General features: G+C 40.1%; 1 protein-coding gene across 4 annotated transcripts in view; it reads right to left on the bottom strand.

The window, feature by feature from the left end:
• Osmr (oncostatin M receptor) overlaps positions 1–19,547 on the bottom strand; it is a 63,203-nt gene that overhangs the window by 31,581 nt on the left and 12,075 nt on the right. For all 4 annotated transcript variants that reach the window (XM_076857396.2, XM_076857397.2, XM_076857398.2 and 1 more), the window contains exons 2-7: positions 16,857–16,942; positions 9,983–10,155; positions 4,742–4,913; positions 3,768–4,043; positions 2,401–2,536; positions 1,565–1,716 (exon numbers count right to left, since the gene is read on the bottom strand). In XM_076857396.2, coding sequence (XP_076713511.2) covers positions 1,565–1,716; positions 2,401–2,536; positions 3,768–4,043; positions 4,742–4,913; positions 9,983–10,155; positions 16,857–16,929 — 982 coding nt within the window. In that variant the 5' untranslated portion in view covers positions 16,930–16,942. The remainder of the gene's footprint in view (positions 1–1,564; positions 1,717–2,400; positions 2,537–3,767; positions 4,044–4,741; positions 4,914–9,982; positions 10,156–16,856; positions 16,943–19,547) is intronic.

Raw genomic sequence — 19,547 nt, 5'->3', positions numbered from 1 at the left:
TAAACCTTATGTACAGACATTAACAAAGGCCAAAATAAATGTAAAAATATACCATCTCCATGCATAGGAAGATGTAATACCATAAAGATAGTGATCCAGGTTACATTTGTAGGTTAATCATAAATCCAGTGAAAAAATCAACAGGGTTTTTATAGACTTTGATGTATCAATTCTCAGGTTTATATAGAAGAATACAACACCAAGAATCATGAGGATATATTTGGCCAAGAAGAGGGAAGGTATTTACCTTAAGTTGAGACTCATCTGAAACTTAAGAAATTCAGTGTTATATCTCTACCTTATTTAATATACAAAAATCAGTTCCACATGGATTTAATTGAAAAAAATCAGGGATTTAATTTAAAAAACAATTTAAAAATTCTTAGTAAAGTATTATAGGTGACTAGATTTCTGATCAAAGGACAGAAAAGGATTTCTTTAAAATATTTTGAGATAATTATGTGAAAATTGAGAGCTTTTATCTATCAATAGGCATGTATAAGATAATGAAAAAGTACAAACTGGAGAAGATATTGGTAATATATAGGAACAAAAAAGCATCAACATCAAGAATATACAGATAATTTGTCAATTAAAGCATAAACAATGTATAGAAAAGTAACAAACAACATGAATAAATATTTTTATAAAAGAGAAAGCAGATGTGTTCAAAACATAGGAAGAGATACTCAGTCCTAAGAATGTGTAGACTGAAACCATCATCACTACTATTTTATACCCATTCAGTTGGCAAAAATGAAAAGCAAGAATAACCAATGTGAAGAGATATGTGCATCCCTAAGATGGTTCCATTGGGACAATTTCTTTGGAAATAATTTGATATTATCTCATATAAGGTGAACATTCAGATACTCTATACCTCTGCCAATTCTATCCTTAGGTACATTACTCAAGAAAAATAATTGCATATGTATACTAAAACACGTGTGTTAAATGCTCATTAACTAAAATGGTACTCAAAAGTAAAAACCTGGAGACAACTTGAAATCCATCCAAAGAAATAAGTGAATAAAATATCGTATATTTACATGAAATGCTATATTGTAGTAAATGGATGGACTAGGAACACTCAACAATATGAGCAAATCTTAGTCATTTAATATTCTATAAAAAGCAGTTACTAGATTCTTACACACAGATTGACATCCTTCATACACATTAAATCCAAACAAAATTGAATTATTTTTAGAATTAAATAAAAAATAAGAATACACACAAACACACCTATACACAATTTAAACAAAAAAATAATCTTGGTGGAAGGAGACCGGTAGGGAGGCAGTGAAATATATCATGAAATAAGTTTATGTCAGAGTCCTGGTTTTTAAGTTGGTTAGTAAGCTACTAGGTGCTTAAAACATTATCCAAATAAACAATTAATAGGGGTGCATGCATCTTCAAGGGTAAGTGTGGCATGAACAGCGGGTATAAATTATAACTTTCACTTAGGCTGTGTATTAGGCAAAAATCCTACATCACATTTACTCGATCGTACACTCAGGTATGCTGGTGGCCACAGTTGCTGTAACAAATCTATTCTCACCTCGATGACTCAGGTTAAAAATAATATTAACACTTCTCTTCCTTAAGTTATTTGCTGCTGTGAGCGTGAAATTATACATTTCTTGTGAATCTTGAGTTATTTTCCAATCGCACGAGTCTTTGTGTTTGCAATTTTGTTTTTTCCCAGAAAATCTTCAAAACAAAACAAAACAACAATTAAAGGGTTTACTCCTTTGTCAAAGCAGATGTCTCTCCCTGTCCCTTGGGAGTGACTTTAAAACAATATTCCACATATTGGCATTGATCCATCACTAAGATACCAGTAATGAAAACATCGTTTCTATGTATTTGCTATATTTGATTAAATGTATTAATGAATTGCTGATTCATTCAGAGGGGAGAACATCAATCAGCTTTCTGTGTATGCTACTGGTGATTTAAGCCAGGGATGCTCTACCACTGAGCTACATTCCCTGCCCTTTTTATTTTTTTATCCTCTTGCCTCGGCTTCCAGAGTAGCTGGGGTTATAGGTGTGCACTACCATGCACAACTCAATCAATTAAATTTAAGTCATCTTAAAAAGTTGGAAAATGAGATAGAGACAGATCATCAGATGGGATTAGTTTCACATAAAGATATAATATTAACTATTTTTCTTATTTCTATGGTACATATTTTTGAAGAAAAAGAAACCCCTCAGGTAGAGAGTATGATACACCTGTGATCACTTAAAGATTTCCTCCTGACCCTGGCAGGTAATTTGGAAACATTTGTATCAACTTTCTAACATTTTGTATACAACATTTAAGTGTAGCTTGTTGTCACCTACATCACAAACAAGGAAGAATCTGTCAAGACAACTAGAGCTAACTTACGATTCAAATAAAGTGTAGCTTTGGGAATGTTGTATATTCCAATCCAAGCCAGTGTCCACCCCAGGATACCAAGTACATTTCAAGGTCTTGAAGTCCTGAGTTTCACAAGAAAAGTTCTTGGGTTCCTCAAGTACTTCTACCCAAACAAAGAAAATAAACAGATGAAAGACCCAAATTAACACTTTTATTGAAAGACAGATTAAATGGAAAGCTCTGGTCGGGATCTGAAGCCATAGGGTTACTCAGAACAATGAAGAAAACTCAGAGTGGAAGTCCACATATCAATAGCCCAATAGAGTCACATCACAGGCACCTCATCATTCCGAAGCCCCTCTTCTGTGATTTTCTGGGGTATCATGGGAATGGGTGGTCAGTGTTATATAAGAGGTCGGCACCATGTCCATTTGAGAGGATGTGTCCCCAGTGCCTGTTTGGTGTTTCATTTTGGGTGATGTGACTTACAGAAAGCCCCGAAGATGCTAGAAAGTCAGACTCTGTGACCTGGATAAACTCAACAGCTGGGAGCTGAGAGTCCCAAGAAATGGCAAAGCACCTCTAGGATGCTGGAGCCACTGCTGTTCCCGGTGTCCACATTAAGGCACACAGATAATCCCAAGAGACTGGAATTATCCACTTTGACAATAGAAGGAGGAAGAGAGCTGTCACAGATATTGTCCTACAGTAAAAGGAAATGAGGCACTTAAGACAAAGCACAGGAGGCCACTGAGTGGGCAAACAGAGACCTGCAGAAATGGCAACATGTCCCCACTCTACTGATATAGCCCACAGAGTCAACTTTCCCCACAATTTAGAACAAGAATGGCCACCATTTGTTGAAATTTTGGTATATGCCACCAGTGCATTGAGGCCTGGCACTGCCCATGGTCATAAACCCCCAACCACCATCATCCCCATACTGGCTCAGAAAGGCTAGAAAACTTGGCCAAGAGCACAGGCCCAGCCAGGGCACAATTTGGACACACGTCTTCTGGGCCACCACCCTGACTGTGTTGCTGTGGTCAGATGATCTGCAGCCCCCTCCTTCCTCCATGGTCCTGAGATAACTGATTCCACTCCAGCGGAGGCAGAGTAGGCTATTTCCTTAGTAGTCCAGGTCATGACCTGAGCTTTCTCTCTTTTAGGGCTGTCAGTTTCTAGGAATAAAATTGTTTGTATGGGCAAGGAAACAACAGGAAATCCTGGAAACATTGCTTTGGAATTCCATTTTCAGAATCTCTCCTAGAAGACTTGAGAAACAAAAGGAAACTAAGATCATTCACAGAAATGTTTACTTGTCTTCTGGTAAAGGAGAGTCAGTACACTCCGCAGAAAATGAGAAGAGGGGGAAACAAAATTTGTACACTTACTTGACACAAAGAAAGTGGTGCCATTTTGAATGTCTGTTTGGTTCACTTTACAAAAGAAATTTGTCCCTGATCTCTTAAAAAAAGAAACATTATTCAACTTGAATGCAGAAGCCTTTGGATCAAGTTGTTCTCCATGAATCAGTTCATTATGCAAGTAGCAGGTTATGTTATTGTGATTAATCCCAGAAATATAACAGATAGTGATACTGGAGCCTTCTTCTACCAGTTTATTTTTAGGAAATACTAACAATGTACTTGGTCCAGGATAATCTTGAACTGCAAGACAAAAAAGCTTGGTTAGAATCTCATTTAGAACTTGAGACAAACCCCTCCTACCTCACCCTCAGAAGATGGCTTTAGCTATTTTCATTTCCTGGGGAAAACAGAAGTCTAAATTTCTACAACAAACCAATATCCTTTGGTTCATATAAGGCAATGCTTTCACCATGGCTCCTATTGTCACACTGAAACCACCGTTATTGCCTTTATTGCCAAAGATGGCACCATTACCAGTGACACTGCCAACTCCTGTATTATTGCCATTTTAAAGTGAACATAATAGCTCTATAGAGAGCAGCCATGTGGGAGGCCCAGAGTCGAGTGTATCTGCATCTTACCTCATGCTATTCTTGCTACCTTAAAACAACGGGGTGGGAAGATTGGCTTATATTAGAACTAAAAGCAAGGTTGTAAAGTTTGCTGTGGAGAGACAGATATCTGAGGTTTTTGTTGATGTTGCTTTAGCTTTATTTTTTATTTTTATTTTTTTGGTACCAGGGATTGAATCAGGGGCACTTGAAAACTGAGCCATTTCCCTAGCCCTATTTTGTATTTTGGGTCTCACTGAGTTGCTTACTGCCTGCCATTGCTGAAGCTGACTTTGAACTCATGATCCTACTGCCTGAGCCTCCCAAGCCTCTGGGATTACAGGCATGCGCCACTATGCCCAGTTCAAAAACCACCTCACTTCTTACCATGAACTTCCTCCCATGAGCTCCAGTTGCTCCAGATACTCAGTTTGGGGAACTTGGCATCATCCACCATACTCTGTATTCTTACAAAATGTGTTGCACATTCCAAAGGGAGTTCGGATTCCCAGCTCCAGTGCAGAACTTGGTCCCGCTTCACTGTGGTGCTATAATTCCCCTGAAAGTAAAGGAAATATTTGGAATCATATAGCCATCCTGTTCTGAAAAAGAGCTCAACCTGACTTACCCCAAAGTACAAACTTATACTCCATTACAACTCCACCACATGTACAAATGAAGTCTGTCCCCAATCTGTCAATCTCCCTGACTCTGATGCTTCAGCAGTGGGAAACTGGCCTCCTGCCTCTTGAAAACTCAGCTCTCAATCCCTATGGCTTTCCAACTCCAGGGGACCATGTGAAGCAAGTGGAGAGGAAACAGAAGTCACTCAAGTCTTGGGGAGAAGATTAGCAACAGAAGGTGTTCTTAGAGCCAGTTAGAGAACCTGCAAAGAAGATTCCCGAAAACTAGAGAATTGAGTCATTTTTTGTCATTGAGTTGTTTTTAAGTATTCATTTTTAACCAGGATTAGATCATATTGGCCAAATCTCAGTAGAAAGAACAGTCCTTCATGGCACCCTAGAAGTTTCATTGTCTCCAGAAGTCAACAGATAGCTCTCCATGTCACCCTTGATTTTCTCTGTCTTTCAGATATGGTGAATGTGTGGACCAATAACCCCAAGATGAACTTCATCTGTCAGAATCTTTGTTCCTAGAGATGTCAATCACATAGAATGTCTTACACTGTTCTTTGAGAAGCTTGTCCAGGTTGAACTGTAACTTGGTCTTTTGGCACAGCCTTTGGACTTAATCTTTCCAAGACATTGGCGTCTCTGTTCTCAAGTTCAACAGCTCCAATGGCTCCATTACATCTTATCCTGCCATTCAAGGTCGTCTACAAACAGGATCCACCAATCTCTCTCTCTCTCTCTCTCTCTCTCTCTCTCTCTCTCTCTCTCAAGAATCTTCTCTCTGGAATCATATTCCAACATATCTGGGATATGCTTTGTTCCTTGACACCTCTGTGTTTGCTCTTTGTTCATGCAGTGTTTCTGGTTTAGTTTACCCTACTTCCCTCTAAGAATCAGTGTCATTCTTGACTTCCAGGTCATGCCCTAGCTCCTTGATGAGATTTTCTTTTTCCAGTGGTGCTGGGCCTGGAACCCAGAGCCTTGCTCATGCTAAGCAAGCATTCTACTACTGGGTTACACCTTTCTTGCTCTTTCTTCTTAATTCCTCCAACCTCCATTCCTTGAAGCTCTCAAGAAAATTGTGTTTGGGTCTTGGTATTGATTTGTGACTCTAGGATGGCCCTGAAACAGCAGGGACTATGCTTCCTTATTGTTTGCGAACCCCATAGCTTTCAGCACTCATTCTTCTCAGTGTACCTCTCTCATGACTTCTGCTTTCTGCTCCCACAGCTGGGAATAGAAGCAATACATACTTTGCACTTCCTTGGGGAACCTGAATCTGCATCTGCACCCACATATCTAAGGGAAAATAAGTCTCAATGGACAGGCTGGGGTGACCTGCATTTCACACACCACCTGGAGGCAGCAGCTGGGACTTTCTCCCACTTATGCCTGTACCTTTTGCAGGTGGCTAAGTGTAAACCAGGTCCGTGGCAGAACGAACGGTCTGGAATCAGAACACCCTGGCCCACTCAGTGGCACTGAGTTGTATACTGCTTTTTTACTCTGTAACAAACTGTGATTTTTTAAATGCTTATTTCACCTTATTGAATGATTTTATTCTTAGATCATAAGACACATTTTTAATATAAAAGCAAATACAAGAAGAAAAAGAGAAAAAGAAAGAAAGAAAAGAACTTTAAAGAATTATGTTAATGATAGCAATAGTCCTTTAAATGTCAACAAGTCACAGACTGGATTTTACCTCCTGTAACTCCCTCAAATTCAGCCCCTTCTCTTGTCCCTAGCCCAACCCTGAAGCCCACTCCTCCCAGCTACTTCTCCTGCTTCTCCTATTCTCCTAATTGTTCTCCACTGTGCAGCTGAGCGGGCTTTTAAAAAACTCAAATCAGATCTTGCCACTACCCTTATTTTTATTGCTCTTGGATAAGAAGCAAAACCTGAGTGTCTCCCATGGCTCTGTGCAGTGAGGCCCCAGTCCCACCTGTCCCGGACTGCCCCCACATGGTCAGAGCTCCCACACAGCACCCTGAATCCAGGCCTGGCCGTTCTCCAGCCACCATCCCATTTTAAGGCCTCTGATCCCACCCATCAGTTTTTCCCAGAGAGTCTTTCTCCACGTTCCCCACTAAATTACTTCCAGATCTCTTTCATATTTTGGCTCAAACAACCCTACATCCAAGTTGCAGGAGGTCAACCCCAATCCCATGGTGCCTGTCAATGACCTGCACGCACACCCCACATTTAGAAAAAAGTCTGTTTGTATGTGCATCCCCTTTTCTCTGCTGGCATGCTCAGCACCGATATGCCCCACCTTGCACAATGCTCTACCTGGACCCAAAGTTTATCAATACTGTGTAATGAGTGATTTTAATTACATCATTAATTTTCAGTGTTGTGTTTCTCCAAGAGACTTTGTGTGGATTGTTTGTCATCTCAACTTATGCTCTGTGGTCTTTACAGACTTGTAAGTAAAGGATAAAACAATCCTTGGATACAGAGATTCAGAGATTTTTAAAAACTGTCAATGAGCCTTTATTTGATTTATTTATCTGCAGTGAATCAAACACACGCCAAGCAAGCGTTCCACCACTGACCTATATCCCCAGCCCCAATGCAGTGATTAGTAAAAAATATGATGGCTGGATGTGGTGATGCATGTGAATTCCCAGTGACTTGGGAGGCTGAGACAGGAGGATCACAAGTTCAAGACCAGACTGGACAACTGGGCAGACTGGGTATAATGACCTGCCTTTGGGCCACTTTTATTCATTGAAGGGGCAAGTTTAATTTGGCAGTGGGTGCCGTTAGTAATGGGTCGGCACACATTGACACAGAAGTCTCACTGAGGTCCCCGATTCATTGCTGAAGCATGAGCTCTATCCCTGACTCACACGCTGGGCCTCCTTCCAAGCTTAAGCTGTCTGTCACTCTGCCTATTCCTGCAGTTGACAAAATCACATGGCAACTGGCTGGAAGGAAAGGCCAGAACATTGGCCCAGGGCAGGGTGATGTGTGAGTCTGCCAGCAGGGCTCTGCATGGCCAGCACTGTCCAGGAGGTGGCCCTGGTCCTGCTCTAGGCTCCTGGATCAAGATGCCTTTCTTCTGTCTCATTCGGGAACACAGTGATCCGAAACAGTGCTCCTCTCAGCACGAGTGAGGGTGCTCTGTCAGGCCTGGGTTGTGGAATCCGCCCTGAGGGGAGGAGAATTGTCCATATGGAAGCAGCCTCTCGCGCTCGCTCGGTTGGCTTTCTTCCTCTTCTGTAACTGGGGAAGAATCCTACGTCTCACCTCAACTTGAGACATGAGAAAGTCAGACAAAGGCTTCTCATGGCAACATCTATTCTGTTATCCACTGATGGCCCGGGGATGTGGCTGTGTTCCCTGTTGGGTAGACACATGATGACACCACCCTGTCTCTGTCACCTTGACTGTGACTTTCTCCTCTGTGGTCATCAGGCTGGGCTGCATGTTGTGAGAACAACACAACAGACAAGGAAAATCTTGTCTTAAAGATCTTGAATCCTAATAAGTTAGAGAAGTTGGTTCCACAAGCTGTTCTACCTTGCAAAGAGACTACTGCATGAATCTAATGTGAAAACAGACATGAAAAACTGCTGTGGGGGAAAAATGGGGGATCCAGTTGGTTGACACTACAACTGACATGACAACAGATAGGGACTGTCCTTTAGAAAAGTACAGCATAAGATACACTTGCTTTATGGTTAATGTTATTATTGTTAATAGCAATAAGGGATAGTTTTTTTAAAATTCCTCCAGGACTCCCCCCAGATTTCTTTTTCTTGGACCATTTTTAGCCTAAATAAGACCCTTGTTCAATGTTTTTCTGGTCCACATCAACAACCAGTTTATCCATTAAAACCACAAAAAAACAGACTTGAATGTGAGGGGAGTGGTGGGAAGGCGAGCTGATGGTAGAAGTGGACAGCTACACAGCATTACCATTGTTTAAAATCAGCACACTAAACAACTCTCATTGGAAGAAACTGACTTTGGAGTGGTTGGTTATAGACCTGGTATGAGTCCTGTGTGGATTTTACTTATCATAGGCTACTTGCTTGGATGTCAAATACAATAATGGAGAAAGAAAGCAGCTGAAGCAGTGGTAACCTCTGGGCTTTACTAAAGGAACTAACATCCTGGATCCCTGCACCCAAGGTTTCCTCTGCCTGAGAGAAGGTGTACCTCTACTGGGTTAAGGAAGGTCCCAAGCAGTCTTGTGCTTCCAGGGAAAATCTCAGGTTCCTTCAACAAGAGATCATCCCCCTGTCCTTAAACCTCCCATGATATTAGCAGATCCTTCTGATATTAAGGTTTCCCAGAGCAGAAATGGTAGTGGGAAGAAACCACCCATGCGTCCCAAGGCACTAGAAGTGTCAGGCACAATAGACATGACCCTAATTTGAACCACAATGAGTGAAAATCTACTCCAAATAATCCAAAGAGAAAAGAAGTGAAATTAAGATTTTCTTAACTTAATTTTTTGGTAGAAAACCCACAGGGAAGGAGACAAAAAAACCACTAAGTTATTTTCCAACTGGGCCCATGGAGAACCTCTTTGCTGGCTCGAACATGAAGCACTGCTACTTACTTTTCCTTGCATTTCAACATGGTATAAGCAAAGAAAGTGACAGGAAGCCACACTGGCAAGAAAAATGTTACCAAAATAAAACATTCATGAAAATCTGTGGTGGACAGAGAAGAAAAAAGGGAAGAGAGATGAATGATCTTCAAGGATCTTAGGAATCTAGTACTCACAAGAATTGGCCTAATAGCCTTCTTACTGGAAAGAACAGAACTGGGAAAATAATCTGTTTTCATAAAACATCCCATCAAACCAAAGTGGCCATGGTTACTTTGTCCTGGATATTCTCTGAACCAAAAACACAGAAATGCAACTGTTTAGAAAAACTGTTTGGAGCTGTTAATGTGTTTGCAGACTTTGTAGATGTTATAAAGATAAATCATGGAAGGATATTAAAAATATTAAGCCCCCAAGAAAAATACTTACCACCCAGATGACATTGGATGGTATAATTCTACTGATCTCCATCTGAAATACCATTTTCAATTCCTGATGATAAGGAAGTCCGTGGACATTCCATTGTAACTGCAAACACTGACATGCAGAATTGGTGTAGACTTTAAGTGATTCAGGAGTCAATGATAAATATTCACCCAAGACTGAAAGTACAAAGAAAGGTACAAAATAACATTTAACAGCAGCATGGTGAATAATCATAGATAGTTAAACTGTTCCATATCACTGTTGTTTGGTCTTGAAAAATATTCCTCACTTGGGCATCCTAGAATCAGGCACCTTGGAAAGTTGGGAAGAAATTTAGAAACCACTTAGCAGAGGAAGAAATTAAGATTTCGATGAATGAAATAACTTGCTTAGCTGTACGCAGCAAGTTAATAAACTAATAAACAGACAAAACAAGAGAATCTAAATTGGACAATCTAATTGGTTTGAAATTCATAACAGGGCTAAATAAAGAAAGAGAATATGTTGCTATAAACTTCATATTTCCAGAATTAAAATGTTTACAAAAAAACCTATAAAGTGGATGCATAGCCTATCTCTAGACATGGACCCTTGTATTTTGAGGTATTGAACTTAAAAGCCCTCTAGAAAGAATTTACTGAACTCTTTGGATGAGACTAGCAGTATATGAGGCACTTGGTATGAAATAAAATACTTATGATAAGGTTCCTAGCTTACAGGAAGAACTTAGGTGGAAAGAAAAGACAAATTCACATGAAAGATTACACACTATGTAGTTTAGGGTAGTTGGTGGTATGATAGAGTTTGTAAAAAAAAATAGGAAATTTAGGCCTGGGGATATAACCTAGTGGTATAGTGCTTGCCCACTATTTGTGAGGCCCTGGGTTTGATCCCCAGCATAGAATTAAAAAAAAAAATCAAATTTGAACGGATTTGTGGTGGTCATTAGCCTTGGGAAGCCGCCCAATAGTTCTCAAACTGACTGTCTTTAAACCATTATTGACACCACTGCCAGTGACCACTCTGGTAGCAGAGAGAAGATGAGCCCTGAGTGAGTTAAGTTGCTGCTCATTCTTAGAGCAGCAAAACATGGCTTTCCACTCAGGAGGAGAGCATGCCATATAGGCTTGAAAAGAATTGTGTGTTGCTGGTTCAACTATTTCCATCGTTGGGCTGAAAGGATCTGAGGTAACTGGGAATGGTGGGAAGGAATTGAAAAGATAAAGACTTGACAAAATCAGCTGGTGTCTGATCACCGATGGTATAACAGGTACCACCTGCTGGGCATTCATTTTTCTAGAACCTTAAGAATTTGCTCTAGTGAAATGAAACGCTCTGGCATGTAGTTTAAAAGGCAAGAGAGGGACTGGGGAGGGGATAGCTCAGTGGTTGAATATGTGCTCAGCATGAGGAAGGCTCTGAGTTTAATTCTCAGCATCCGCTCCCTTAAAAAAAAAACTGAAGAGAGTGTCTCTTTGTACAACAAAAATAGACACTATTTCCAATACTGAAGAGAGTCCCCAAATTTTTGTGATATGCTTTAAAAAAAAAAAAAAACTGGAAAGGAAACACAACAACACAATTGAACATGTACTATTTGCCAGGCACAGCGCTATTGCTTTATATTATGGGGTCTCATGTAATACTGTAAAACTGTAAGGCAGGAACTTTTTAAAATTTTGTCTTTGTTTTGAGGTACTGGTAATTGAACCCAGGAGGGCTCTACTGCTGAATTACACCTCCAGCACTTTTTATTTATTTATTTTTGAGACAGGGTTTTGCTAAGTCATGCAGGCTGGCCTTGAACTTGTGATCCTCTTGCCTCAGCCTCCCAAGTCACTCGGATTACTGGCATGTGCCCCTGCACCCAGCTGACAATACTAAGAAAACTGAAGCTCCATGAGGTTAAACAACTTCAAAAAATTTATATGGAATTTAAACCGTGATCAGTTTAATGCCCAAACCTGTGTTGCCCTTTGCTCTACTGTTCCCCAACAGTCAAGACAGGAAAATTTGTCCAATCAAAGGTCTCATGGTTTGGAATGTCTGAGAGGGATACTTCATGGCTCCACCAATGTCCTGCCACACTCCCACACTCAGGAAACAGATGACAGGATGGGGCTCTGGATGGAGCCAGATAAGCTGAGGAGCTGAGACAAGAGGAAGCTCCTTCATTGACTGGTCCACTTGGCACAAAGCTTCAGATCCAGACAAGGAATTACAGACAAATCAGAATGTGGAAGAAAACTCCAGACAAGAGATTCTAGAGAAGTAAAATTAATAAGAATAACCATAAAATGAAGGACATTAGCCACCAACAGCTACTTTCACAGAAAGTAACCCATCCCTTGCGACATTTTGTAAAGGTGAGGAGATGGGGAGGGTGAGAGTGCTCAAGGTGGACTCCACAATCTTGGATTTGGCAGCGAGTCCTAGATGTGATATTAAAAGCATGAACAACAGAAGAAAAGCCTACAAATTGACCTACCTTAAAATTTAAAAAAAAAAAAATTGTGCATCAAAGGGCATTATCAAGAAAGTAAAGGGGTGACTTACACATGGGAGAAAATAATTGCAAATAACATATTTGCTTAGGTTCTAGCATCTATATAATATAAACAACCCTTAGAAATCAGCAACAAAAAGATTAAGAATTCAGTTTAAAAATGGGCATAAGACATGAATGGTCAGTTCTCCAAAGAAGATATACAAATTGCCAACAAGCTCATGAAAATATGCTCAGCGTCATTAGTCATGAAGGCAATGTAAATCAAAACCACAGGGAAATACCATTTCACACCCACAGAATGATTTGAAGAAGAAGAAAATGGAAATAACAACTGTTGGCAGAAAATGTGGAGAAATTTGCAACCCTTGTACATTGCTGGTGGGAATGTAAAATGGCTCGTCATTATGGGAAACCTTTTTGCCAGCTCTTCAGAAAATTAAAAGAGAATTATAGTATGATTCAGCAATTCCAATCTTAGGACTATATTCCAAAGAATTAAAAGTAGGGATTCAAACAAATACTTGTCTGTGGATGTTTGTAGTAGCATCATTAATAACAGCCAAAAGGTAGAAATAAATCAAAGGTGCATCAGTGGATGGATGAATGAATAAACTGTGTCATGTTCATACAAAGAACTCCATTCATAGGAAGGAAAATGAATAATACTACAAATTAGATGAAGTTCAAAAACATGCTAAGTGTAGGAAGCCAGTCACAAAAGGTTACAGATTATATGATTCCACTTATATGCAATTTCCAGAATACATAAATCCATAGAGAAGAAAGAAGACTGGTAGTTTCCAAGGACTAGGGGAGAGAGGAGTCAGTAACTGTTTCATAGGGTTTCCTCTTGAGGTAATGGATTTGTGTTGAAACTAAATGTTATGTTTATATAATATTGTGAATATATTAAATGTCAATAATTTACCCACTTTAATTATTAAATGGTTAATTTTATGTTATATGAATATAACCTCAAAAATGTTAAATACACATAATCATGATAAAATGTTGAAATATTATAGAAGTTGAGCCCCTTCCCTATAATCCCACCAACTCCATTCTCACTCTGTCGCCAAGTTTAAATCATATGTTTTTCTCAAACTTTTCCATACTGCTATGGTTTGAGGATGTCCAGCAAAGGGTCTTGTATTGAAAGCTTGATATCCAGGTTGGTAATGTTAAGAAGTGGTGAAACCTTGAAGAGGTGTGGCCTTGTGGGAGGAGGTTAGGTAATTGGGGGCCCTACTCTTGGAGGACTTTTATGTAGTCCATTGGGACCCTAGTTAGAGTGGTTCACTATAAAAGAGTGAGCCTTTTTCCTGACTCTCTTTGGATTTCTGTCATACTATATAATCTCTCTCTCTCCACACCCACATCATGGGTCTTCCTGATCTTGGACTTTTTAGCTTCCAAACTGTAAACTAATTAAACCTCGTTTCTTAAAAAAGTACCTAGTCTCAGGTATTTTCTTTTATCAACAGAAATGGACTAATACACATATACTTCTAAAAAAATTGGATTGGGCACCCCATCTTACATTTTTTAAAAAATAGATAAGTTATGTTTTAACTTACAAAGGAAAGTAAAACTAAAATGTTAACAGTCATTATTTCTAAATGATGAGGTTGAGTGATTTTAATTTTCTTCTTTACACATTTCTTCAAATGTTTTGGCAAATGTTCTTTGAAAATATGTATTAGTTTAAGAATCACATAATATGTTATATTTGAAAATAAATATTGTTTTAAAACACCAGGTTTTCTCTGTTATAATGGCACTTCAGAATACATCATTCTGCCATGGTTTTTCTCACCCCTTGTTTGGAGCACTGATAACAGCTTGTCATAATAGGCTACCCTCTGTGTTTGTCTTCAGTAGGCTGTGACATAAATAAGGGTGTGACTAAGATTTACTCAGCTCAGGGAAACAGAGACTAATACCATACCAGTATAGACATTCTGTGATTGGTTGCAGAATGAGTGGGTCAATTACCATTACAGACTTTATTTCCAAAGGCTCTAGAAAATTCTGACATGCTGCTTTTGACATACGGGAAGCTTCATAATTTAAATTAGGCAACCAGCAGTACTCGGGTTGTTCAGTAACGTCAATCAGAAATAATTTGGTCAAAAGCAATAAAATGCCAGGTAAAGTCTGAGAGCTAAAAGAACCATAAAAATTATTAAATCCAATCCTATTGGTTTTTCAGATGAGGGAGGTGAGGTTAAAAATCAGGAAGTGACTTTGCCAAGGTCAAACACCAGGCCAGACCCAGGGCTCCTGGTTCCCAGCTCCAGCTTTCATTGCATCACACTGGAATGGGGCCAGACTTGTGAATCAGACCTGGACTTGATTCTCCTGCTTTCCCACTGTTTTCCTGGCTAGCCTGAAACTGCTTGAGGAAAGAAACTGCAATCCATTCACAAGGTGGGATGCCATGTAGCACTGAAATAGGGTGTTATTTCTAGATGGCAATTTAGTATCAAAGTGAAGCACTCACCCAAGCTGTATTCTTTGTGTGACTAACCAAAACACCCCCAAGATATATATGTGTATATGTGTGTGTGTGTGTGTGTGTACACATATATATATACACAAACATGTTAATATATGTAACTTTTATTTTATAAACTACATATGTGCATCTCTATGGAATACAGACAGAAGTGGAGGAAAATACACCAAAATGCTGCAGTCATAATCTCTGGTGGATGGAAACAAGTGCCCAGTCTTAACTGAAGAGAGTCTTTGTGCTGTCTCACTGGGAGTAGCTTGGCCAGGTTATCTGAAGGAGATTCTCAGACCTGCATCTGGATGGTTGAGGGGAACCCACTCATTTGTGGGAAGGTTTAGTAGGTACTTGGGCAAATGTTGCAGAAATCAAAACAAGAAATCCAAACCATACAGGTGAGGACAAAGACAAGACCAGCTGACCACAGAAGTCCTGCTTGGCAGACAGAGCGGGCAGTAGAAGCGAAACCTGACCAGTAGGAATATAGGGAAATGCAGGACTGATCTAACAAAAGAAGATGGAAGAGTGGGCAGCAGAGGGTCTGAGCCGAAGGCCCAGCGTCAATAGTGAATAGTGAATCAGGTAGTGAGACTTCTCTAGAGAAAAAAGCTGTGCCAAAAACCCGGGGCTGATGGCGGGGGTGGCCTGGAAAGCCTGGAGTTGGGGTGGTGGGACTGTCTTAGAATCAGGAGCATGGAGGACAAAGCATTCTCGCTGTGCAGGCTCCCCACTCAGCTGGCAAATCTCAGCCTGCTCTCAAGAGAGAGGTCAAGGTGCTCCAAGGTGCTTGCCACCTCATAGCCCAGATCACAGGAGAAATCAACAGATAATTATTTTTAAGAAATCATAAGAAGTAGTATCTCCCCTTGTGTCGTGGACTGAAAACAAATAAGATCTGAAGCATATCAGGCAGAGAACTGAGCTATTTATTATCAGAACAAAATCTCCTTTTCCCAAACAGCTTTTTATTTGGAAGTTTTAAGAAATGATGAGAAATTCTGTGCACATTCCTTAGAAGTATCATTTTCCAGGATCCACGGACAGGAATTGGGTGGGTAACTCCTAAGAGGAGAGAGCTGTACTCTCTGTTACAAAGCCAGCACAGAATAAACAGAGGAAGAGGAAATGTAAAGTCTCGTAAAATAGGGATGAAGGCAATGGAAATTTAGGAACCCACAGAAACTCTCTCAAGTCGATCTCCTTTTAAACAAGTTCAAAGTCCATAAACTTTTGAGAAGTGTTGAATTCTTCTTGACCTGATTCACAAAATCGATTTATCTCAAAATACCCTCTGTTGGCAAGTAGCAAATGGACAAATTTTATTTCTTTATCTATAAACAGCTTTTCAGCACTAAGTTTAATGTCTTGCAGAGATTTGACTGGGTTCCTTTGATTCATGAAATTTTGTTGCTTTCACCTATATTTTACAAAGCTGACAGCTTCTGAATAAATATAGCTGAAGGACCACAGCATATTCTGACTCAGCAGCCAGTACTGGTCTGGCACACTCCATTTCCATGCCCAGTAAGATGAGAAGGAACTACTTTAGCAATGGCCTTGGTTAAATACATTGATCATGAACTTCACCCAGATTGGGTCTGGTCACAACTGTGCTAGTGACCAAGGCATTGATCAGGAAGTCAGGATTAAGGCCTTGCAATGAGCCACAGGAAGAGGAAGGAAGACCAAGGCAACTGTTGCTTTGAGATACTGACACATCACTTCTTGTGAACTACACATCATCTGCAGGTAATTCCTAAATGTGGGGGGGTGGGGACTGCTTTTCTCCAAAACACCAGTGACCTCATCTTTTCTAAGTGACCTGTTTCCTTACTGTTCTTTCCACTTCTTACCTTCACTCTGGTAAGTTCTCCAGGACAGCAATGCCAAGAGGAATGTTTTCTGAAAGACGGCAAAGAGAGCCATAGGTCCAGGTATCCTGAAAAAGATAAATTACCAAGAAGGGAGATTTCATTTACTTTAACAACAAGAGGCCTCTTAGAGCCCATCGTGGTAGATGGCATTAAAGGCTCCCATTTTTCCCCCACCTTGGATCCACATTTCTTGTCAGATGACATTGGAGCCCCCTCAACAGAGAAAGAACACACGTGACCCCATCTCATTAAACTTTTTTTTTTCCCTGTACATAAGGCACAATTGATAGTGTGCCTCTCAGGTGGCTGGGCCTCCAGAGCCCTGGTGTGTTTCTGCTTGCTCTGTGTTTCTACCTTTGACATGAAGAGAGCATTTCTGTGCCCTAATGAAGCCAGGAGAATGAGCAATGAAGGGAGTGGAGCAGAGTCCTCTCAGTTGCTCCAACGGACGTCAGCCTACACCAGCCTGAAGCTGGTCAGCCCCAGCCCAGAGCCAGTGACCCCAGGTGTAACAGCCATGAAAACTTATTGCTGTGTGCCACTGAAGCTTGGTGGCAATGGATAACTGATCAGTCAGTTTCTTCAATTCACTCAAACCAAGCAAAGGTTGATAAAAAGGATAAAGCATTCAACTTTTGATATCCTAGGTCTGGCTTATTTCTCTTAGCATGATGGTTTCCAATTCTACCCATTTATCAGCAAATGCCATGATTCATCCTTCTTATGGTGAGTAATACTCCACTGTGTTTGTGTGTGTGTATATATATATATAAACATTTTCTTTATCTATCATTTGTTGAAGGATACCTCAACTGGTTACATAGCTTGGCTATTGTGAATTGTGCTTCTGTAAACATTGATGTGGCTGCATTATTGCAGTATGCTGATTTTAGATTTTTGGATACAGTGGAATGAATCTGATCTAACTTTCCTATGTACATATATGACTATACCACAGTGGATCTCACCTTTAGGCACTAATTTTAAAACACACTCTAAGTAAATAGCAGAAAGATCAGTAGACTCAAGGGAAGGGAACAGGAGTGGGGAAGACAGGAGGGAAAGGAGAAGTCTCAGAGACTGAATTGGAACAAATTATATTCCATGTTTCTTTATTATAATTGTGTCAAGACGAATCCTAATGTTTTGTATAACTAAAAATAGCCAATAAATTTTTTAAAATACCAATAAATAATTTTTTAAAAGAAGGGTAAAGAAGAAAAACAGGAGTTAATTATAAAAAACAGCCTCTGATTAGGAAGAGAACAAATACCACAGTTTCAAAGGAGCTGAATTTAAATTATTTTTCTGCAGAGGAGCATTTCCATTCTTCCCTATCCCCCTTGTTAAAATTCAACCCAGGAAAAGTTAGCACATTCTATCAGGAGACAGTCAGTGTTTCATTGTTCAACATAATTTCCGGTTCTTCCTGCCTTAGAAGAGGGCTGTAAATTACAGGCCACTGAGCTTCACTGATTCATCAGGCACTTTGATCACAGGACAATCTGAGGGCATGAAGAGTGAGCCTGGATGACCTCAAAAAGGCTAATCTGGTCTTAATTTTATAATAAATGTATTAGTCAGGGGAAGCACTAAATTTCACTTTTCTTCTGCAAACTGACTCAGCAGAGTAGCATGAAACAAATCATTGTAATCCAATTTTTACCTCTGTCCAGCCACCTGGATTTCATCAAAAGCTAGAAACACAGTGAGCTAGAGCATCAATTTTTACTGCCCACTCTCTCTCTTTTTTTAAATTAGTATTTTAGAGGTAAATGCAAAAAATAAAGGCAGGAAATAGGGTAAACCACACCAACAAATTACCCCAAAGTGATCAAACCTCTTAGGGGTGAGTCCATCTGACACAGTAGCAAAGACCTGTAAAGAACAGGGCTTGCTCATGTTCCTTTAGCACTACCTCCTGCTACCTTTTAATTTTGGCAAATACATCAATTCGTACCTCCCCCAAATCTCTACTTAAAATTTTGAATAGTTCCTGGTATAAACAAATATCAAAGTCAGAGTCCAGATCAATTCAGGAGGACATAATTTCTGCTCAAAATCAAGGGGAAAGCAAAGGTAAATGCTCAGAGTAAAGAACCTGGAACCCATTGAGCAGTTCATTTTCACCTCTCTCCCATCCCACTGTCCCATCCTCCTCACATACACACCATCTGAGGAGCGCAGGGGCCACAGTGGGAGGAAATCGCAGCTCATGCTTTTAAAAGCAAATGATTCGGAGGGTGAGGTGCACATTGCCAGATGTTCTCTTTATGAAAGTATTATTTTAAATATTTCCCAAAGCTTGAACTTTCCCCATTAAATCAAATACCTCACATGTCACCAAAATTAAACCAGTTATAGGAGCAGAAATGCTCAACAGTACAATTCAGAAGCCACCTACCATTTAAAGGTAAGCAGATATTAATGAATAAAAGTTGTCATGTAAGACCTGTGTAATATGAGTATTCATGGATGACTGTGGTTTGGGTGTCATAGGAGAGTCTAGGAATCTTCGGGGTAGTCTTGTTCATTGCACCATGCCCTCTCTCTCTCATACCCATTGGGCTGTGAATCCAGGCTGGCTGCAGCAGCCACTCACTTTCCCTGCTCTCTCTATCATCCATCCTGACATGCACTGGGCAGGTGGCACCTGTGATGCAGTGGACA

The sequence above is a fragment of the Callospermophilus lateralis genome, chromosome 5 (genome assembly GCF_048772815.1).
Source record: "Callospermophilus lateralis isolate mCalLat2 chromosome 5, mCalLat2.hap1, whole genome shotgun sequence".
In the NCBI taxonomy this organism is placed as follows: Eukaryota; Metazoa; Chordata; class Mammalia; order Rodentia; family Sciuridae; genus Callospermophilus; species Callospermophilus lateralis.
Note: the sequence above shows the minus strand (reverse complement) of the source record. Positions and strands in the feature narration are given on the sequence as shown.